The 23,667-nt window shown below is 40.4% G+C and overlaps 1 protein-coding gene across 1 annotated transcript; it reads left to right on the forward strand.

The window, feature by feature from the left end:
- The first annotated feature begins 289 nt into the window (after positions 1 to 289).
- atf7a (activating transcription factor 7a) lies at positions 290 to 22,497 on the forward strand. The gene is made up of 12 exons (XM_083894878.1): positions 290 to 340; positions 7,088 to 7,159; positions 10,512 to 10,608; positions 10,776 to 10,888; positions 12,407 to 12,571; positions 12,755 to 12,903; positions 14,806 to 14,899; positions 15,012 to 15,131; positions 16,076 to 16,225; positions 17,009 to 17,197; positions 17,658 to 17,763; positions 19,498 to 22,497. The coding sequence occupies exons 2-12, from the start codon at positions 7,112 to 7,114 to the stop codon at positions 19,719 to 19,721; spliced, it is 1,455 nt and encodes a 484-aa protein (XP_083751004.1). The 5' UTR covers positions 290 to 340; positions 7,088 to 7,111; the 3' UTR covers positions 19,722 to 22,497.
- The last annotated feature ends 1,170 nt before the right edge of the window (positions 22,498 to 23,667 follow it).

Below are 23,667 nucleotides of genomic sequence, written 5' to 3' on the forward strand. Positions count from 1 at the left end.
AGCAAAGGGGAACTTTGACAGGTCGACCAAACACTTGCCACGTTATTCCAATTATACATGTGATTACGCATGAAATGACAAGTTAAAAACAATTGTGTTTTTTTTGTATTTGTTTACTAGTTTCTGTTTATGTATTGTACTCTTAGTATGTGTAAATGTGAATGTAAAAGAATGTGGAGAAACACAAATGCGTTGATAATCTGCCCCTCCTTCTTCTTTTTTTTACGTTTTCAAACATTTGACACCAACTATCGCGGATTCTCGCGATATTGCGACGTCGACGAGGGGAGTGTCAAATTCCAAGAGAGAGGAGAGGGGAGCCAGAGAGAGGGGCGCAAGGGTGAGTTTGTAAACACTTTATTACGCTTTTAATTCGCCATACATACTGTCGACGACACGAAATTGTGACAAAGTAGCGTCCGGCGCGACAGTTTCCGCGTGTGTTGTTGCTCAAACGACGCGTCTTTCACATTGTCAAAACTGTTGTTGCAGCTACAGCGCTCCATTCGGACCCATGTTCTCGCTGTGCATTCAAGTGTCAGTCCGCTAACCTACCCACCGAGCAGCCGCTAGCTTTTTACCTCTGCTTTTTGTTTGCTGTGACTGTGTGACGGTAATGTCTCTCAAACTAGCCCCGGCTCACTTTCGGCTGCGTGTGAACGGTGGTTAATGAGTGTTTGCTGTCACCGCAGAGACTGGTAGTAGCGATGTTATTACTGTTTGAATGCGCGTTCGGCCTGTGGGTAAGGCTTAGCCACAGCAGCTAGCCATTAGTTTTTTTTTGTGGATACAAAAAGTTGATTTCAGGTTTGTAGCCAATAAGATGAAGCCAGTGGGTGTTAGTGACAGGGTCTGAAGCCTCGATGCTGCTTGAATGACGTGCTTATAGCCAATTGCTGTACAGAAAAGGCGGTCTTGTTACGGGAAAAGGCTGGGCTAGGTTTGCCCGTACGTAGCCAGAAGGTAATGGAGGCTAAAAACTTTTTCCAACATTCTCTGATGAAGTTTGCTCAAGTTTACATGGATTTGGGATTTCAGTCCGACAAAGCCCTCCACCTCTCCCCCCCCCCCACATGTTCCTAAAATCTCAGCAGAAATATTAGCCCGTGTGTTATTTTGGCGGTAGAAAGTATTATGCGATGGTAAACAAGGTCTGCAAGGTCAGCCTCAAAAGTCTCGAGTAATAATGATATCCCTAGTATTGCAATTTGAGCCTTTTAACGCCCAAGGATCCGTATCCCCGCACATGTCAACACCTTCATTAGGAATGTAGGTCATGTTTTTGGCAGAGTTGTACCTCATTCCATCACATAGAGAAGTTTTACACCAGAGAAAACTGTTCAGTCTGCTCAGGCCAACCCAACATCTTGACCTGCTCTTAGTAATGACACACATTTGGCTGCAATTTCAGCCTTTTATTTTCATATTGCAAGATGGAAAGCACAATGGCTGCACGATATATCAAAAGTTTACTGTAATAATAATGTTCTCCTAATATGACAGCTTGGCATATTTAACTCTACTCGATGGGCAGGAAAATGAGGAAAAACAATTTAGTAAGACACTTGCAGTTGGATTTAAATTATTATATTTACCTTTATATAAAGTTCCACTATAGAGTAGACTATACCCCCCCCCCCCCCCCCAAAAAAAGCATGCTGTTACAAATGGAATTTCATTTTTATAATTATACATTTATAAATGATATTGATATATTTTGATACATGGTATAGTATTACACAATGTTGTGTCGTCCTTAACGCAGTACTGTTCATACTCTTTTGCATCTCATTAGAGGGAAGAGTCTCCTGAGCTCTCTTTTTCTCTCTCTCTCTCACACACACACACACACACACACAAACTCACACACACACACTGCGAAACCCCGCCCCCAATCTTCCAGTGCAAGTTACAACTCAACTGATTATTGCATAAAAGAAAAATATTGGGATATATAAGTTATAGTGCCATTCTGCAAATATTTACTGGGATATGATTTTGGTCCATACCACCAGAGCCCCAGCATTTGTTATTTTATCGCAACTCATTCTCGCAGTGTTCAACAGTGTTTTTGCACATTGTGCACGAAACTGGACATTGTATAACTAATGTCTGTTCACATAGTGTTGTTGGATCAGTAATCATCTAGTAATATCACACACACTGTCGATTTTTCACCAACACTGAATTTGTCAACCTGCAGTTGAAAATGTTTTGCTCTCTATGGTTTGCATTATCTGTATATGTATAACCATATTTCCCTAGCTTTATTTCTGGCTATGATATTTAATGAATCATTTTTACATATACATGGTAAATTTATGCAAGTAACGTGTTTGTAGGTGAGTTGTACAAATGCAAAAATTCAGTGCTGCATTGAGTCCATCGTGTATTGTGCTGCATTGTCTGCTGGCTCGCATGGATTTAGCTTTTAGAACATGTTAGTTATGCAGACATGGATATAGGATTTCATTTGTTCCATTCACAAAATCTCATGTTCACTTTGCTCACATAAATACATATTGGCTGCACAGACCCTGCTACAGCACAAAGTAGATATCCATTCTGTAAAACCTATAGTCTTTCTTTATTTCTTTCCATCTGTCTGTCTGTCTGTCTCTCTGTCTGCCTTTCAGTATTTCAGTAATCCAGTATTTCAATACTTCAGTATCTCCTACCCCCTCCTTTACTCTTTTTTTGTGGGGTCTCCCCTACCCTCTGGCAATTCAAGCCTCAGATTCCAGAGTCATGGCTGCAGCACAAGCTATTAATACAGTTTGTTTAGTCAGTTTCCTAGCAGGCTGCATCAAACACTGCATTGCTGTGGCTGATTATAGCTGGGACTCGTTCCTCTACACCTGCTGAGTTGGAGAAATCTAAGTTAACGGTGGGACTTTGGCAGCAGCTCAATGAGAGGGTCAAGAATCAGGGCAGTGTGAGTGCTTCCATGTCACCTTGGAGGAAACGTGTTGAAAATAGGTGGATTTGATATCCACGACTGCATTGAATATCAGTGATGTGCATCAGACTGTAAGTAGCAGAAAGCAGACAGATTTATTGTCTCTCATAGAGTTGAGGCCTGAATGAGTATTTTTTACGGTGTGGTGTTAAACCTAGCACTGTCAACTTATTAATGGCCATAACTTATTCAGAGACACATCTGACAATCACACTGATTAACAGTGTAATTTGTGTTTTAAATGCAATTTTTTAAAGATGTCCTTCAAGACAGAATCTATACAAACACATTCAATTTTCTACACTTGTCGGATGGAATTTATTGTGGACTTACCACAAGATCAGATCCCATATTTCATGTTGGTGCCAGCCAGCCAAGTTAATGTCTAGCCTGTCTTAAGTGAGATGTAAACTCTGAATCTGTTCCCCCTCCTCACGCCAGATGTGTTCACTTCCCCAAACAGTCCACACCCTCGGTATAACGAGCTCAGTGGAGTATCTTGTTTGCAGACACAATTCTGCCCAAATACACTCAGCGGATTTAAAGCACTTTGCAAGGGCCTTGGCACCAATCTGTGGTCTTTCTCCAGAGCATGGGAGTTCTGCAACAAATCAGACTGCTCTGCTTCATCTGGCCTTTGATCTGTAAAGAGAGGGATGGGGCTTTTGCTTACAAACATGATGTACACCCCTTTCCCCATAAATACATGGAGTTGAGCGACATGACACAGGCCTGTTACAGACCCAGCGTCATGGGAGAGCGTCGTATTCCAGCACAAGGCTTCAGTAATCATGTGTTGGCTGAGGAGCAGCTGTCCTCGGCAGAGAGAGAGAGGAAGGAGGGAAAATGTACTGACTTCAACTTTGGGAAAACGTTCAGACATTTATGCTTCGCCAACATAATGAATAATCTGTCCCACTCAATAATGTTCACAGTACATGTTCAACTCATGTCATTTCTGCAACATGAATTAATGTGGTCACTAACTCTGCAATATTACTAAATACTTACTAGGACAGAGACTGTGTTTTCAAATTATCATAGTCAAGGTAAATGCTCTGAAGGTGAATCACAAAAGACAACCAAAATGTATTTAATTAATTTAATTTATTAATTAAATTAAGACATTGGCTTGAGCAATTTGTGACATATACTGCTTTGCTTTATACTGATTTGTAGTATGACATTAATATAGTTAAATATGTACAATTGTAGATTTAATACAGAATGGAGCATTACTGCATGGGATACCATCAAAATATTAACTGCTGTATTTCAATGTAAGGGTGACAAACAGAAGATATAAATCGTATTTATATAAACAGATCAATTTTGTTTCAAATTAAAATTTTTAATTGAAAATGATTCATTGTTACTCTATTGTTAATTGTACTCTATCCCTGCATTTTAGTCAATTAATTAATGTTTTCAATCATTTTTTTCTAAGATTTTATTGAATGGCTTCTACATGAACACTTTGTACTTGTTTACAAAGTAAGGCCCTTGATGCATGTTGGTCATGTTGTGTAGTAGCTGTCAGACGTCGCTTTGGGCCAGCGGTGAGTGTGAGAACATTAATGTCCCTCGTCCATCGTCATTGCCATCCCTCCAATCCCCTCCAAAAAATAGATTTTCCTAAACTTCCTAGTTGGTTTTCACCTGGTGTGTTTCTCTGCAGTGGATGGGGCTGACACAGGAGGAGGGGGTGGGGGGTTTAAACATGTGGAGTCATTTTCCTCTGTGGAAACAGCTGATAGAAGCTTTAAGCCTCGCATAGCTTAAGTTTATGTCACTTTGGCTTCAGACACAACAGGAGGAAAATCCAAACAGAAACGTGTACATGTTTAACTCTTGACAAAAGCTTGTACTCGGGGAGGGGGGGGGGGGGGGGGGGGATGGGTGCAGATTGTGGAAAGCTCTGGAAATATTTCCCTCCATGCTTTCCTTGCTTGACTCTATTATTAAAATACAGATACAGATAGAGGCAGAATGTGTTGCTAGCGTCGCTGTCATTCGCGTCCGTGTGAAACGATGTCAGCGATATTTTCTCACATCTAACTAAATAGTTTGTTTTGCCTAAATTCAACTAAGGTTCACTTCACTTCAGAGACTTCTATTTAATTGTTTAAACCCTGATTTGCCCCAATCTTTTTGAATTCCCTGGAATCCTTTATTTGCGATTATAATGTATGCATGATGTATGATGTAATAAGTGTTTAAAAAGGTCTACAGTCATCACATTAATAAACACATCATTGAGTAATAAATCGTAGTTCAGCTCTCTGAATGAGACAAGCGCGACAGCAGGTGAAGCAACAGCAGGTGTTTTGATAAATGAATGAATTAAATTATTTCGTAAGTTATTACGTTAACAATAGTAAGACAATGAACTATCGTGGAATACATGTCGCATTTTCAACCTATTAGAATTGAAAACCAACCCCGAAAACCCCCCACAGAAGAATAGTATTGCCTCTGTTTGCGGCGCTTGTGTTTTCAAACTCTGGCTTATATAACCTATTACTCATTGTTTCAATCCCTTGATTGAAGTTCTTATGTAATTTTTGTGGTACAAACTCAAAACCAGAAGTTACATAGTGCCAGTGCTGGCGTTGCAGACCTGCTCAGGCTTTGACAGAGGCGAAATACATTTGATGTGCCATCAAAATAATATTGGAGACATAATTTGAAGGTTCAGATCCTACAAATCCTACATTGTGTGGCTCTGTATGTGCGGAGTAATATGTACTATGGCTTCATTTAATGATTATTTGTTGACTATTCTCATTTGGGCCATAAAATTACAGAAAAATGTTGATCACTGTATTTCAAACCTGGTGTTCTCAAATGTCTTGTTTTGTCCACAAATTATTCGCTATTAATGATTTCATATGGAGCAACGAAACCAGAAAATATTCAAATTTAAGAAGCTAAAAAAAATCAGAAAAAAACTTTTAATCTTGAAGAAAAAATTAACCTTTAAACCGATGAGTCGATTCTCAAAATAGTTGACAATTGAATAAATGAGTAATTGTTTCAGTCCTATTACATTTTTCACCCAATTTGCCCAACACTGTCACTGAGTAGTTATGCTTTGTTAACAACATATGCGTAACCAGTGCTAATCAAGTTAATCGGCTCCACAGTGATCGGCTCCACAGTGATCGGCTCCGCAGTGTTTAGACCTTGTGTCGTCCGGCCACATTTGCACACTGAACACTAAAATCGATTTTTTTGTGTCAAGACAGACGCGGGAAACGGCAACATTCTCCTAAAGCAAGACGGCTCCAGATAGGTTCAAGTATGACGAAGAAATGCCCATGAAAAGTTACAGAGGGGAATTAAAAAAAATAAAAATAAACAGGTTGTTCAGCAGCTTGAGGAGATAAATACTTCTTACCAAGACCCACACCTTTGCTTCTGGTACAAACATGATGCTCTCTCTTGTGTGAAAAGCCCATTTTTAGATGAAGAGCTTATGAATAATCACCAAAAAAAATCACCAAAATATATGCATTGCAGCTTTAAATTGTGGGACTTGCTGTGTCCGTCAGCCACTAGTATCTCCATACAAAAAAAGTTAGAGTCAACCAGGGCAACAGGTAAAAGTGTCAGGTCAGTGCGAAAGTACTTATTTTGTACAGTTCACATGAGAGCGCTCAGAAAGTGGATGAGAGTGCAACAGGGACTGAAACAGCTGAATCAGAGCTAGGGTAAGACTGAATGAGGGGTGCATGAAGGGAAAAGGTTGGGAGGTGCCATGGAAGTGCGAGGTGGGAGTGGTAATGAGAGAAGGAGGGATTGGAAGTGAGGGAAAATGAGACAGAAGGAGAAGGAGAGGGAGATGTCTTTGTGTGTAAATGGTAGCTGCCGTCCTCTTTTGTAAGCGGCTCCTCATTGGCCGACCAGAAGCCCCCCTGTGTGAAGGAAATATCACCAGGGAAACTTCGTCTTGCTGCCTCTGTGCGTGTTTTCCTCTCTGCCAGGGTTATTTTTAAAAAGCATTCGGCTTCCTGCTTGGACTAAAGACTACAAGCCACAGCATCCCTGTTTTGTTGTTCTGAGGATTTTCCAGTTCACGAATCAAGAAAAGCCGCAGCAATGTTCTCTTCCTCTCCTCTCCCACAGTTACACTGCAAGGTCTTTGCAAAAATGGGGGACGACCGACCTTTTGTGTGCAGTGCTCCCGGCTGTGGACAGGTAAGACTTCTTCCTACCTCTTCCTTGTTTCAGGTGTGTGTGTGTGTGGTGTCGGGTATTTATGTCCTTGTGTATACTCAGTGAATGGAGGCTGTAACTGATTATTATTGAACTTATTTTATTTAAAAACTGAAGCTGAAGATGCTGTATTTTAACATGGCACTCCTTTTGAGTGTACGTATGATGAGTGAACTTGTTGACCCTGAAAAGTCTTCAAACACACTTATTTTCAATGACAGGATGATGTCTACTCCTAATGACCATCACGCCAATAGTATTCTAGCTAGCACGCTGTCTTTTGAGACAATGCCGTCTCTTAAAGCTGTGACTCAGTGGAAGCTCCAGTGAGTAATCAGAGTGCCGTTATTGTTTCAACCTGTCACTGCTAACTTCCAGCGTCTGCAGACACAGGTTTGAGCCAAGGCTGTGACTCAGCTGAGTGCCAGTGGTGTGCTCACATGGCAGTAACGTGGTGTGTTGTCAGTGCTTGGCCTGATAAAGCAGCACATGAAAAGTCTTTATACTCGTAGTAATTCAACACAGGAAGCATCATGTCTGATGTTGTGCTCAATTAGTCGTCTGCTGCTGTCGTCAGTTGGGCGCAATATCCTTTTGCACGATCTCTTCTTGGGTCGTCTGGGGGGACAAGTGTTGTGTGTGGTTTACAGTCTTTTGTGATTTATAAGCCCATATTGGTTTTCTGTGATCAGAGCCGATCTGCTGTATGTGGTTGGCGGTTTAAACAGCGACTGTGTGAAGCAGTTAAACATGTGTGTGTGTTGGATAAATAAATTATGATTTATTTTGCTTATTTCCCTCTCAGAACATTATGGGCAGCTAGGGACTGTGTCCTTAAAATGTTTCTGCGGCAACATTAATACTCTGAATATTTCATGTGTGGACATCATTATTAATTTAGTCGACAGTAAACGCAAAACAATCACATGGAGGTTTTTCAAAGCAAAGTGACAGCTGATGAAGATGCAGGTCTACAGCTGTGGCTCTCTCATCAGCTTTGTTTGAGTGTTAAACCGTTGTATAAACAGTTCTGGGGTTCGTGCTATGGTGCGATTGTGCTAGAGGTTCCAGTGTGTTTTTCATATCCCGTTCCCAACACAACCTTACTTGCAGAAACACAGACATGATCTACAATATTTTTAAAGATTTGGATCACTCCTTTATTTTATTTAACCCTTTAAGGTACGCACCAAGAAACAAGCAAAGGAAAAAGTATTTCTTTGCATTTTTTATTATTTTATTTTATTTACTTATGATAACAATAATGACAATCAATTTTTTTTTTTAATTAGACCCTACAGTATTTCAGATACAGGCCTCTACCAAACAGTTGAGACGTCTGTTCATAATAAACCTGGTTTTCATAATTCATAAAGTACAACATTCAGAACAAGTCACATTAAGTGTTAGTGAGTTCAGCTTGATGCATTTTTCAATGAGATATAATGACTTAAAGTGTGGATGACCAAATGGTTGAGTAGTACCTTAAAGGGTTAAAGCCCATCCTGGCAGCACCAGCCACTGTTTGTTGCTAACGTTTGTGTGTCTGCACTTTAGTTGAGGTGGGTAGTGTTCATTGGATTTATGAGGAAAAAACAGAAATGAAGGCTGTTGAGAGCAGTTCAGCAGAGCTGGGTGATCGTTAGCAGTTTTTTCATTGCAGAAAACACGTTTGAGTAATTGTTTATTTAAAAGTATGTATTCAATTTAGCTGTCAGCAGGGTAAAAAATGATTGAGTTATTATAAAGTTTGGGTGCGTGCATTTTGTGTAATTGTATTTATTACATCTTTAGGACAATTTCTGGCATCAGTAGTTCTCACAGGGGCCAAAACTTGGTCCTGACGAGGCACAAGCTACAGATTAAGTTTAGGGTTAGACCATTAACTGGTTATGGTTAAGCCTAGGGATTAGGTTTTGGTTAGGCTGTACAAATAAATGACAATCAGTGCAAAGAACTCGTCAAAAATATGTGGTCAGTGTTGCTGCCACAAACAAAGCAATATTCTATACACATTATATTACTCATCTTTATACAACATACACTCGTATTACATGGTTAGAGCCTATTGCCATTTGTGTATTACTTTTATACATGTAAATCAGTACATACCTAGTACTTTTATACAATATTTATACTTTTTAACTAATTTTCAGGTACTTTTATGTTGATGTTTTGGTAAATGTAATGTCTGGGGTGTTTTAAACTATGACAAATAAAGCTCTACTATTACTTCTACTACTACAAATAATAATAGTATTTAATATTTAACCCAGTTTGTACATTAAGACACATACGTTTGTTCCTTATGTCCAAACACTGTTAAAATGCTGCCCTTTAGAAGCAACAGTTGTCTACCAGGAAAGTCTGAATCATGCCCATAATAGAACATGGATGATTGACTCCTGGCTTTGCGCAGGGTTTTCCTTTTAACAACATCAACAACAACAACAACAGCAGCAGTAGCAGCAGCAGCAGCCTCCCCATTATATGATGCCCAGTATTTACTGTGTGGGGAAGGTTAATCTGAGCTGCCAGTATCTTATACGGGTAGATTAGCTGCAGATAGTTGCCCACAAGACCCAGGCGCTGTGTTCGGACGAAAGAGACAAATGAGACGTGTAGTTGTATTGGTGATGCTGCCTGGTCGGGCTAAAAATAAGTCCCATGACACTTGACTGTGTTTCCACTTCACTCTCACGACTGAACTCGCAACTGCAACACAGCGCCCCTAAAATAGGTTGCAGCGAATGGTGAATAGGCTGGTGCCAGGACCAAGATTATTCCTCCTACGTCTCTTGACTGATTTGCCGCTCCTTCTCTCCAAAGAAGAAGTGCCGTGTCTCAGTGGAGTGGATGGCTGTTGCTGCTCTCTTATTAAGATGTACTGTTGCTTCCCCTGTGGATACTCGATAAGGACAACAGTGTAGATTATGCAGAGCTTTACTGAGACACAGTTTACTTTAGCCATGTCTTATACACACTGACAACTTCACAAGAATCTTCTGTACAGTACATTGCACTTGCATGCTAACCCTGTTTCTTTCTGGATCTTTGTAGGTTTAACGTCATTTGAGCCTATATCCTGCAGCTATAATGGGCCCATACAGGGCTGTAAAGACTGAGGAATTGTACACCACAGATGCACGTTTGTCACATAATGTATATAGTATAGGCTGTATGTGTTGGGCTCCAAGAGATTATCTGTCCTGCATGATGCAATACGATATCTGGGCTAAGATGTTAGTCACTTTCTTTAGGTCACCAGAAATGATAGACCTTGAGGCTGATCTGTCTTAATCTTTCATCATATATTTTTGCTCACTTCTTCCAGAGGTTTACCAATGAGGACCACTTGGCTGTACACAAACACAAACATGAGATGACACTGAAATTTGGACCACCAAGGACTGATTCTGTCATTATTGCAGGTACTGTTTGTCATTCACCAGCAGTGTACTCCAACACGCTTTGTGCAATCTCAAGAAGAGCAGCTTCAGCGGCACATTGATGACATGGGTGTCTGTATTCAATGAGGAGTGTGAATGAAGTGTAAAAATGCCACTTATAGTTATTTCTGTTCATTCCTGTTTGCCAGACACGACACCTACTCCCACCCGCTTCCTAAAGAACTGTGAGGAGGTTGGTCTGTTCAATGAGCTGGCCAGCTCATTCGACCAAGATGACGAGGAAAAGAGGGCAAAGAACTCGGTGAGAAAGATTTTGAGTTGAAGATATTGTTTGTGTTTTTTCTTCACTCTCTTTGCGACTGCTTGGCTTGCATATTTTATGTTTATGTACAGAAGCAGATTAAGCGCTCTGTAAAAACACCCATAAAGTGAACAATCATTTTTTTACTACCTCGTATCCTACCAACCACAAGTGTGACAGTGGTCATAAATGAATCCTTCTCTATGTCTGTGTATCAATTCACATTAAATTATAATAGCATAATCATATTAGAGGGTAAAATACTATTTCATGAACAGATCCTGTAGTAGTTAATATGTAAAATACCCACTTCCATTTTAATGAAGTGTAACCATTGAGAGTGTTATCTTTGATAATTGTGGTTTCTTCACTCCTCTCTTTCAGGACGTTTACCTGACGTTAGAAAGAAACTAACTGTTGTGTTCGTCTGACTAAACTACAAACAAACTACATGTTAGTGCAACTAAAATTGCACCAAATCAAACTCCTTTAAAGGTGCCATATGTAAGTCTGTGGCTAAAACGGTTACTACATTCAAATTCAAAATACCAAGGTCTTTTAGATTTAGTTTTCTGATGTAACTGGCAACCCGTGGTTGCTTGGCAGCTAAGACTCTACTGACTGCAATGATTGGTAGACGGCGGTAGGTGGCGCCACATGCCAAAACATGATTTCAAAATAAAAACATGATTTGCAGTCTGCAAAAGATTTTAATGCAAATATTTTGGCTGTACTGTTGTTGTATTCCTCAGTCTATGTGACATATTAAGAGCATTTTATGGCCAGTTACTTTAGATTTATTACATAATGCACCTTTAAGTTGGGAAAATAAACCCACACTCTTAGAAATAAGGGTTCCAGAATGGTCCTTCTACAAGGGCTGAGGTTCTACCTGGAACCATTTGCTTCTGAAAAACCCTTTTCTGAAGAAAGGTTTTTGAAGGGTTCTTGGTAACACTAATTCCAGTAAGAACCATTTTCACCCAGAGAACCCTTCTTGGTGGAACCTTCCAAAAGAGTTCCAGGTGGAACCTTTATAAAAAGTTTCTCCCTGAAGTCAAAAAGGTTTTCGCCTATGTCATAGGAGAACCCTATGACCTATGAGGAGAAGCCAAAGAACCTTATATGGTTCTACTTAGCACTTTTATTTCTAAGAGTGCAGACAATGTGACTGGTAGTCACGTTGCTCACACCCCCTGGCTTTAAACCATTTAAACCAGGAATAACAGAAGAAGCCAGTTCTTAGATGAAGGCAAAAAAGCAAGAAAAATGGCAAAATCCTGAAGGGGAATGAATTTAAGCTCTGCCAGCTCAAAGAATTTAATATTTCAATGGTCATGGATGATATGACCATAAGCTAATCCTGATTTGCCTAATACTAACAAGCTGATATTTGGCCTGCAGCCACCCTACCTATTGTAGTGATGCATTTCATTGAATAAATTGATTCACAAGTCCAGTTCACCGGCTCTCAACGTACCTGTTTATGGAAAGGTTCTAACTCTCTGTCCTTCTCAGCTCCCTGCTGCCAATTCTGCAGCTTTGGACATGAGCCTGCAGACACCATCAGAAGTAAAGGTGAAAAAGGAGGCGCCCGTAGAGGTCGACTCCTCGCCACCAGACAGTCCCGAATCTATATCTGGAGGATCGGACAGTAGCATAGAGTCTCTGGTTAAAGAAAAGGTAAATTACAAAAAATAAAGCAGTGGGAGATGAATGTGTCATCATACATATCATTATAACTTTGCTGTATTATATAAGTGAAGAAGTGATTCATCTTTTTTTTTTTTATATATATATACCCGGTCAAAATGGCTGTATGACTGTAAAATTTGTTTATAACCATTTTTATTTCCCTTATCTTAGCATACCCCTACCAGGAGTTCAGCCCCCACCCCGACGATTGTGCGTCCAGGTTCCCTCCCGTTATACTTGGGCTTTGATGGCCTCCACCCTACTATGCCATCACCAACCTCCGTCATCACACAGGCACCACCCTCCAGTCGTACTCTGTGGTGAGTTACGTTCTTTCAACATCCTTGTCCTGATATCTGCTGATCTTTTTAATCCTGATGTGTCTCCACTTTCTGAACCTGTATGAGAGGGTTTCCAACTCTTCAAAAAAAAAAAAACAGCCGTGCTTGAAAATGCTTGAAAGGGAAAATCTTTTGATGACGTCGAAATTTATTTCAAAATGATTTTATTTTGCTTTTGGCAGATATTGAACGTGTTGACAATCCAGCTCACAGAAACAGATAACACTTCAGAATCATATTAACATATTCATTTGTGGACCATGAGCGTGCCATGAGAGCTCAGAAATGCTTTGAATGCAGCCGGAAATAACATCACTGCATTGACCTGCAGGCTGGGATATGTGAATTTTCTTCGGTTAATTATTGTTGTTTTTATCCTAACTTGTGGTTGAGGTGGTTAAATGGGTTTTAGGTATTTTTGGATTATAATAAAGTGGAACCTGATGGTAAAACAAGGAGTAAAAGCCAAAATGTACTTGAGTCAAATGCTAGATAAATACTGGCTTAACTATTTTCGTTTTCTATTTGCTAGCAGAAATTTGAAGATAAAATGGATCATAACATCAAACGCAGATGTAACTCGCCGATTGTGGCTTTCAGACATTTTCTGGCATGTCCCTGTTCAGCGGCTGCAGACGATCCTATTATTAAACACTTCTCCTGAGTACAAAGAGTTGCTGTTAGTAATTAGATTCCAAGAAAAGTATTAGAATAATGATAGTTTCTAAAAATATCCCTCACAGAGAGGTCTTGGTATCGATGAGATTTAATAACCAACCACGTTTGGCCTGATCTGATCTGTAATGCATGTGACCACACATCTTAAGCCCTTTGAATTCAAAATACTGGGCCACACTGGAGGACAGTCTTCTCAGATTACATCCTCTGACCCACTAGAGTTTCACTCTTTCTTATACATGTGCTCATTTTTGGCCAGTTTAATAATATTAACACTGAACACCACACAATATTTGAAATGAGCGAAATGTTATTTGATTGTAGAGCTGTTGAATCACTCAGCCCCTCCTCACCCTACTCTCCCAAACTCCACACATTTACATAAAGTTTGAAGAAAACAAACGATTTAGTCTGACTAAACCCGGACATGTAAGATATATGTCAACAGACTTCTAGTTGCACCATAATAATGTAATTACTACTGTATGTATACTTTCAACTGGACTCCAATTTGCCCTAGGCCCTCTGTGCATGCTCCACATTTCCCACCCCCGGGCTTTGACCCAGAGAATCTTAAAGAATCTGGTATAGAGGAGAAGACAACAGTGAGAACATGGTCGAAATTCAGATCATTGCGTTTTTGGACTGACCAGGAGATTGAATTTATGCTCTGTCATTTAAAAAAGTGAATGGATAACAGAAAGACGCTGCCAGCTTAAGTTGTTTTGTCTGTGATGTAATAGGTCAACAGGAAAAACACCCAATATTAACAAGGTGACAGTGGGCATATCGCCACCCAGTGTCGTGGAGACATCAGTCTACTGCTAGTGCTCGTATACTGAGACAAGGACAGGAGTCCAATTAAACAGCCGACTTAACCATGCATGGAAGAATACTGACTGACACAGTGACTTGGAGAAAAGAGTGGGAGCCCTGAGTGACAGTGCATAATTAGTCTGCCGGCTCCAGTGCTGTACTGAACCCATACTTACTGATGGAGTCGAGTTTTTTTGAAAATATGTCACAAGTTGCAATACAGTATGTTATTTGTTCTGTGTATGTTTTCCAATCATTTTCAGAGCTGACATATCGTGATATTGTTTTGTGGGGTTGAAGAAGCCATAGTTTCCTAAGAAACTTTGGGGTTATAAAACTGTCATGTCTTTAAGGGAATAATCTTGGTTCTGTTGTCTCCTTGTCTAGTTCTCCAACCAGCCACTACCCCATGATGATGCTGCCCTCTGGCCAGGCAGTGCCTTTGCTCCCTGGCCCTGTACAGATCCCCTCTGTCATTAATGTAAGGCTAACCACCGCCACTAGTTCAAATATATTGTATTTCAACAAAATAGCTAAGACTTTGGTTTGAGTTGTCGATACGTGCGTATTCATGTGTCGTGTCTCGTCTCCAGCTGGCCCGACCCTTGTGCATGGTACCCAACATTCCTGGGATCCCTGGTCCTCCTCTGGGAGGCAGCAGCAGCGGCTCTAACTCCCCCTCTGGCTACAGCATCCACTCAGAAGCCAAGATGGTCAGCACTAAATTAGCTCTCTATTTTTATCTCTTTATCTGTTCTTTTTGTCTCCATCTTCAGCCTCCAGCCTTCCTCTGCGCTGGTTTAGTTTGTTCATCATATGACTTTTTCCACAGGAACTTTGTTTGTTTAACCCTTACACAACAACACACTTGCATCGCATTAATACACATAGTTCTATGATACACAAGTAACAAGTGTAAGATCCTCCTTTCCAATAAAGGGTGGGAGTAAATTTAGCCTATGTGAAGATGTTAAATTACACACATCAAACACATCATCTGATGCCAAGCCTCCAGAGCTGAAGCCAGTATAAAAAAACGGTTGAGATAGAGGAGGATGTCACATGAATATTGCTGCTGAAAATAAGCTGGAATGTTTGACACTGTCAGGGTGAAGATCTCTGTCGAGTTTGAGCACCTTTTTTTTTTTCAAATTAACTCCTCAGAGGACACAGACTGTTCCTCAGGGAAGGCATGGTAAAACCTGGCACTGGGTCACATTTCATGATGGGAACTTCAGAGAAGGAGCAGGAAACATAGTTGACATGTAAAATAAAATGTACCCTGCAGTCCCTGTGCCGCAAGATTTCACAGTACAAACATTTGTCTCTAAAAATAACCGGCTGTCATGACATGATGCATCTGGTGCATCTTGTAAGTGTGATTTAAGTCTGTTTTGAAGGCGTATAACTACATTTTAGGGCAAGCTAATCAGAGTTAACACTGAGCATGGAAGATAAAAATCTGGTGGTTTCTACTGTATCCGATTTGTGATTTCATCGTTTCTTTGCTTTTAATGATCTTTTGATAATTCATTGCAACAATAGTCTTTTCTTTTGGATTTTGCACTGCTTTTACAGTTGATTAGAAAGAGAGTGTTTCTTTTGTCCATTTTTTGCTAATATTGCTCATCATTTTTCAAATGTTTTCCTCCTCAAGCGTCTGAAGGCTGCGCTGTCACAGCAGAGCCCGTCAGGACATAGTATGGGGATCATGGCCATGGGCGGCAGCCCTATGGTGCCTCAGAGGGCAGAGCAGAGTCAGCTGCTTGTCCAACATCCAGATGCACCATCACCTGCTCAACCTCAGGTATGAAGGCTTGAACATAAACACTTCTTTCACTCAAGTAGAGAGTTGGGCACCGTGAGTCTATGCCAACATGGTGTCAGTTTGAATTTGATCTATACCAGACCGAATCACACAAGCTGTGTTCACAAGCCACTTTGTCTTTAGCGTTTACTTTGTTGGCCGGCTAGAGATAGCGCAGACTTGCGAGATTGCACTCGAATGTCTCCAGTGTCACCGAGTGGTGAAGGAGGTAAGCTGCATGTGTTTTTGTTCACAATCCAGATCACTGGGTTGTGGCAGGTAAACAAGAAAATACACCTCTCGCGCCTGCAGTGTGCCTTTGATTTGAATGTCTGGAGTAAACGGATCGAACATAAACGGAAAAGGATATGATTCAAACATAATGTGCAAACGAATGCTTCAAAAGGAATGCTCAAGTTTATATTATTTAATGTAAAATTGGTGCAATTCAGTTAATTTATTATGTGAATCTTTGTAACTTTGGGTTTGACGGTGTTGATGTAAGCTGTTTTCTAATTCTAAGTTTGTAAAGTTGTACTAGTGGTTCAGGCACCATTTAAGCACCGGTATCAGAAAAACCTCCAGTACCATGGTGATTTGAACTTAAAATATACCCAAACTGATTTTGCACATCACTTGTTTTCCTTACAGAAAATGGAGGCTGGACTGCTGCTTGTAGTGTGATGACTGTGATGAGTTCTGAGTAACATTATGAAACTATGACTCAAACTTCCCGTTTCTCTCTCTCTTGCTTCTACTCCCCTCCCATCTGTCGGGTTCTAGGTATCTCCAGCACAGCCTACAGGTGGGCGTCGGCGGCGAACGGCAGACGATGACCCAGATGAGCGAAGGCAGCGCTTCCTCGAGAGGAATCGGGCCGCGGCGTCACGCTGCAGACAAAAACGCAAACTGTGGGTCGGTTCCTTAGAGAAGAAGGCCGAGGAGCTCAGCTCCATGAACGTCTCGCTGTCGGTGAGTGGGCCTGGAGTGGGTGGGCCGGGGCGGAGATTAAATGTGTCTGCAGAGGCTGCATAGTCACTCAGCTTGTGACAACTAGTTCAGGAAGTTGAACAGATGTATAGCAGATAAGCAAAATCAATTTCTGGGAAATATTTGACACATGAGTTGAAATTGTGGAAGCTTGTACTTGTTTCACATCCTCATTGTATTATTTATTCAGGTTATTTTTTACACCATATTCGCACGGCAAAGGACTGGACAATTGATAGTCATAAATCTCCATGACCAGAAAATGGAAAACACAAAGAGAGAAACATCACATTGTTTACACCTCAGCTGGAAAATATCAGTAACGCTGAATTAGGGACCAGGGCTTTGAAAGTGTTTTTAACCAACATTAGTGATATGTTTACCTTTGGTTTCACAGTACATCGGTTTGTAGTTTTAATCAGCTGATCCTCCGTCTCCTCAGAATGAAGTGTCTCTCTTGCGGAACGAGGTGGCTCATTTGAAGCAGCTGCTGCTGGCCCACAAGGACTGTCCTGTTACCAACCTACAGAAGAAGACTGCCTACTTAGGTACTTGCACAATAAACCTGTGTTGGTCAGTTGGTGGTGTTTCAAATTATAGCATAATTGATTTGACGTTTGACTTTGAATTTTTTTGAAGTTGGGCTGCAATTTTCTTTGGAAAAGGGAGAGTCCTGATAATTTTTGCTTTGAGTTGAGATCACGATTTTCTCTTCGTTTCAACTCAGTCATATAGATTTTTTTGCTCATGAAATGCTGACACTCTCTTTTTACGGTCAATGATGCAGCCTTAATTTAAAGATAAACATCAATTCATGACAGAAAATCACCTTTAATTATCACAATTTTTCTCACTTACAGCATACAGTATATTAGAGCCGAGACAATCAATTAATAATTGATTACTATTACTATTAACCATAAACTATTTTCACAGTTTGAAGCTTTTTTCATTATTAAAACAAGATTTCTGATTGTTTTAGCTTCTTAAAAGTGAACATTTTCTTTGGTTCTTTGCTTTACATAACAAAGAAATCATTAAAACTAAATCATTTTGGTTTGTGGACAAAACAAAACATTGGAGAACATCGTCATTTCCAGGTTTGACAAACACTGATCAACTTTTTTTACCTTTTCTGACAATTTATGGACCAAGCCATTAATTGAGAAAATAATGGACAGATTCATCAATTACAAAATGTTATTAAAAATATTAAAGTACTAGAGCATGTGTCAAACTCAAGGCCCAGGGGCCAGATGTGGCCAGACAGTGATTAATAGTTCTTAAAAATCTGTGTTAAAATAGGTCTTTGCGTTACCCGCAAATTGACGGCATCCCACCAATAGATCGCAGTGTATCATTGTATATGCATCATGCGACGAGTGAAATTGAGATTGAGACTGTGATCGCAGCAGAATGTGTTCACAAAAGCCACAACCAAAAACGATGTGGCAGTGAAAGCTCTAGCTTTATTGTGGCTGAAGAAATCACCCGTGCTTCAAAGTATTTTTCTGAGGGTGTGTTTTTGAAGCAGTGCATACTGAAGGTGTGTGAGCAGGTCTGCCCTGACCAGATACAGACTTTTAAAACTCTTAGTTTGTCAAGAAACACCATTGCGGACGGGGTTACATCTATAATACAGAAAGTTATTTAGCAATATGTTACGGAGTAGTTACCTTTATTTTACATCATATTTGGTTACAATTAGTTATTTATTCTGTATGACAGTTAAATCTGGCCCTTTGAGGGTAACCATTATGCTGATGTGGCCCTCAGTGAACATGAGTTTGACACCCCTGCACTAGAGCAATTTTTAGTTTCCTGTACCTTTAACCCTTCTGTCACCTTCCTGTCATCACCAACAGGATTTGGCATGTGTAGTTATCATTACCATAACTCCTAGACCGTTTGTTATATCTAGAAAATTCAAAAAACATTGGACTGGCGATCTGTCCAGGGTGTGGCCCTGCCAATCAAAGGCAAGATTCACCAGCGTGTTGCACGTGTCTAACGTCAGCTTCTCAGTACCTTAATTCCTAAACGGTTGAATAACTGCCAGATATCGAAGTAAAAGTTATCTTAGAAAAAGAGGCATAAGCACTCACTCATTGAACATTTTTTGACAATACTACAGCCGTAAAATCTAAATAAATCCAGACGGCCTGAATATCATGATGGTCATAAGAGGGGTTAATGTTTCTTTTTCTTGTTGATTTTGCTTATGGTAGAATCGTTAAATGTGTTAAATCTGTTCCTGTGTCATCTTTTTCCCCCCTGTGTAGCTGTCGAAGAGAGAATGAAAGACACCTCAGAGCCCACAGGTTCCCCTGCGCCAGTGATCCAGCACAGCTCTTTGGCGCTCAGCCCCCATAACGGCCTGAGCTCAAGGGCAGCAGCTGAGGCCATGGCCATGTCTGTGCTGGCAGGAATGGGCCAGCAGCAGAGGGCTGAGAGTGGAGCCTCTCATATTATCATGGCTGCACAGTCTCAATCTGCTGCCAGATGATGAGCGTTGTCATCATGGCCAAGACTTGGCTCACCCCCGAGGGGCAGAATAAGAGCAGTGGATACCCCCCCCCCCGCCATACTCCTCCAAACTCCCTCAATCTAGAAGTCCAAATATCTCGTCTTTTTCGCTTCCCTCGTTATCCTCTGCTCTCTCTGACCCTCCTCTGGAGCCATCATGCTGTGGCCTGGAGCTCAGCAGCAGCCTTCTGGGAATGGACTGAGACTTTGGAGAGAGCTTCCTGTTCACTTTGCCACAGACTACAGGGGCTGGAATCCCCCCCCCCCCAAAACCCCCCATCACCCCCCGGATTGCCCTCTCTGCCTCATCTCTCCTTACCCTCAGTCAAATGACTTTCCACTGGACTGCATCGCTCTCAGCGTACCGACGTAATGAACTCCACATGTCGACACGTACTGCACACGTGCACAGTTTGAAACTCACAGGTGTCTCGTAAACGTTCGTCGATCAAATCGGAAAACCAACCAACCAATACGCGCGCGGGACTTTACACTGTTTTCAGTGGGCAGTAGTGCCTTGTGCCTCCTCGACTTTTTTAGCCATGCACACACCCACACATGCCATCACAGCATACATCCCTCCCCCTGTGTAACATCCACTTCTCCAAAGATGCAGCAGTATCTTCAGTAATCGTACAACCCTTTTGTAAACGGTGATCTCGACCCAGAATCTTACCTCATTTACTCCCCCCACCCCCATGATGAAAATGTATGAACTGTGTGTGTGGTTGGCTCTGTGTGTATATATTCATGTACATCAGAACATAGCAGTTTGTCTACTCCTGATCTAATACATTAATATTCAGATTGTTAGCATGTGACGATTTCTATTAGGGTGTTCTTGATACAGTATGTGCAGCTACATTTTTAAAAAACTAATTGGCACATCCTCCCAGACTAGCCTACAGAACCAAAATGCATTGGCTCCCCCCCCCCCCCCCCCAAGACAGTGTAGTATCCTAAATTATTGTTTTTTTTCTCACCTGAAGGGAATTTTCACCGTTTTCACTTTCTTCCAAAGAAAACAGTTAAGCAGTTGATTGGTCTATAAGTGGATGACTTTTCCTTATTTTCTGAAAGTATTTTAGTGCCTGTTTTTCTCTTGTGTGGGCCCTGGACTTACTGTAACTGTTACTTTCTCACTTCTCAGGATGGTTGCACATCCTTGCTGCTCACTGGAAGTGCGACGAAAAAAGAAACCTTATTCTCTTTGCTCTTCACCAAACCTAATCAAAGCCATAACGAATTAGATCTCTGAATCTCCGATGGCCACTCGGTGCTTGTTCTGGGACAGGAAGTACATGGCCGGACTGTTATTTTGTGATTCAGAGGTGACACAATATACAATATATTGTTTGTTATTTGCACTTAAACACAGTCATAATTTCTGGTCATTTTGCCTTAAGATCACATTGGTGCCTCTGATACCCCCCCCCCCCACACACACACACACACACACTTAAAAACAAGCAGATTTACTGGTGTAAAATCAGTGGAGCCTTAGCAAAATATATATTTGTTCATACCATGAAACTAAAAACAATCAATGAGGAAAAAAATATATTTAATAACTTGCTTGGAATTGATTTAATCATGAGTGTCTTCTGAGTGACATAAAATGTTATGTCTGTCATCTGGTGGAGGAACACATGGAAGACGTCAGACACTTGGAGGACAAAAAGACTGTTTGTGAAGTGGCTCTGGCTCAAGTTCTCTAGAAATCCCCGCCTTGATGTTTTATCCAGATATCAATATATTTTTTCATAAACAAACTATACAAGCGGTATCCTTCTCTTCTTGTTTTTGTTTCCTGTATATTTTTGTCTGATGTGATCATATATTTGTAAGATGTGATATTTCAAAGACAAGATATCTGTCCATTAACACGAGGGCATGTCTTTATGCACTAAAATAATACAAAATTATTGTTGCTTTGTATTTCTGTCCATTTATGTTTTTGCGGTTCTCTGGTCTTTTTAGATTTTTTTTTAATGATTTTGTTCTCTCTCTCTTTCTCTTGTCTGTACTGTATACATGAATGGGAATTTGCTCAGCAGCTTAAACACTTTTTACCTTTGACTGAAACCTTTTGTCCTAAAGACGAGCCTGGCATTTTGTTGTACTCTGAAGCTGGTCGCTATATTTGGCTGGCGGTCCCTTCTAGACGAATGTTCATATGAAATGAAAATTCAAACTGTATTTAGCTTTCATGTGTTCATGTAATTCATGTCATTGGCACCTTTTTGTCACTTCTCGTTTTCTTCTATCGTGTGCCGTTGTCGGCACGATACAACAATTGTCATAATGCTTCTGACTTTACTGATGAATATAGAGACAAATTTCTTTAACACAGACTTTGTTTTTTCGCTACAGATAAATGTCATTAGTTCTTTTTCATAAGATTTTTTTTTATCCCCTTTGTAATATCTTTTAAGATAAATTTGGTCATTTTTTTTGACGGTCCTTGTCTAACTTATTCTTCCAGAATTGGTTTACAACTGTCGTCATCACAGTTTGTGGCATCGTAATGTTACCTAGAATTGTTATAAAAAAAAACAAAAAAAACAAGAGCAGTTTAATGGAAAATGCAACAATTTGAAAGTTGCACATCGTGTTGTGGTTTTTCACACTCCTGTTGTTGGACTGATGACTTCAAAAAAGTGTCCTACTGTACATATCTGTACTAAATGAATATATTTACTTTTCCATGCATGTCCAAGTGGAATACTATGAACACTTACATACAGTGCTGCAGTTTTAATTAAAGAAACTACATCTTAATGAATATTAGACATGTTTTTTTTATTTGTTTACTTTCAGCTTACAATCAATTACAACAGTTTCTTGTAATTATATGCGGATATGGAGACCTCGATCGTGCCTCATAAAGTGTACAATGAAAAGCATTCTTTATATACTGTGCTTTATATGAGGACAATGACCTGCTTTCTTCTTCAATCCAGTTACATTGAATCGCTGTTCAAAGTAAATCCTAATGTTTTTTTCCACTTTTCGTGAACGGTCCAGTGTGAGATAATCGAGACTGCAAGAACATACCAGAATGAAATGTTGCTCTTTGTGTTTTCATAAGAATCTGCTTCAAAACTCAAACTACATATTCTCGCTGGTTTGCTGTAGATGCATTGTAGTGAAAGATGGTAAAACCAGGTCGTTGTTCTAAGTGCATACAAGTTGCAACTGGTTGTGACGTCACACATGAAAATCTGAAATCCCATTTTTAAGCCTCGAGATTTGCAATGTGGCTGACGACGTGTTGAGGCTTTTCAACCCGACACTCACAGACATCTCCTGCAACCAGGCGTGCACTCATATGGGCCGTGCTTTATCGTGGAGTTGTCCCCTGGTGGTCATTCAGTATATTCCTATTTCCTGGTAAGCTTCAACTGGCAAACCCCACACAAAGACAAAAAGGGAAAAAAATAACAATATTAATATAATTCCCTGGAATTACCTGTGTAAGCAAATAGGTCTGAAGCTGCACGATGCACAGAGATGGTGTTTTATTTTAGGTTGGTTTAGGCATTGCAAGCCATCAGTATGACACAAATGAAAATTGCATGTGCGCGTTATACCCTGGAGTCAACCGTAAACGTGCTGTGCTGCCTAGCAGGCATATTCTCTTGTCTTGTAAACACAACCATGGTTGCAAAACAACCATCATCACCGTCTACAATGCCAAATTGGCACCACACAAGTTCCATTAATGTCCTCTGTTTACTTCTGCAAGAGGTCTGAGGAATGTATCAGGCGTATGCGTTTGCACAATAACAAATGTAAACATTGCCGTATTATTTTGAGATGTAATAATGTTGGTCCAAGACAGAGATAGATAGCTGTTTTAGTATTTATTTATTTGTCAGCAGTCACTTTTGTTAAGGACATATAGAGCCACCTCCTGGGAACTG

The sequence above is a fragment of the Microchirus variegatus genome, assembly GCF_963457635.1.
Source record: "Microchirus variegatus genome assembly, chromosome: 9".
NCBI classification, from domain to species: Eukaryota; Metazoa; Chordata; class Actinopteri; order Pleuronectiformes; family Soleidae; genus Microchirus; species Microchirus variegatus.

Excerpts from the sequence above, each read along its gene's own strand:
- atf7a (XM_083894878.1), top strand. The coding sequence starts at position 7,112 with ATGGGGGACGACCGACCTTTTGTGTGCAGTGCTCCCGGCTGTGGACAG. Across the intron at positions 14,900-15,011 it reads AGATCCCCTCTGTCATTAAT|CTGGCCCGACCCTTGTGCAT; the intron begins GTAAGGCTAACC and ends TCTCGTCTCCAG. Across the intron at positions 17,764-19,497 it reads GAAGAAGACTGCCTACTTAG|CTGTCGAAGAGAGAATGAAA; the intron begins GTACTTGCACAA and ends CCCCCTGTGTAG.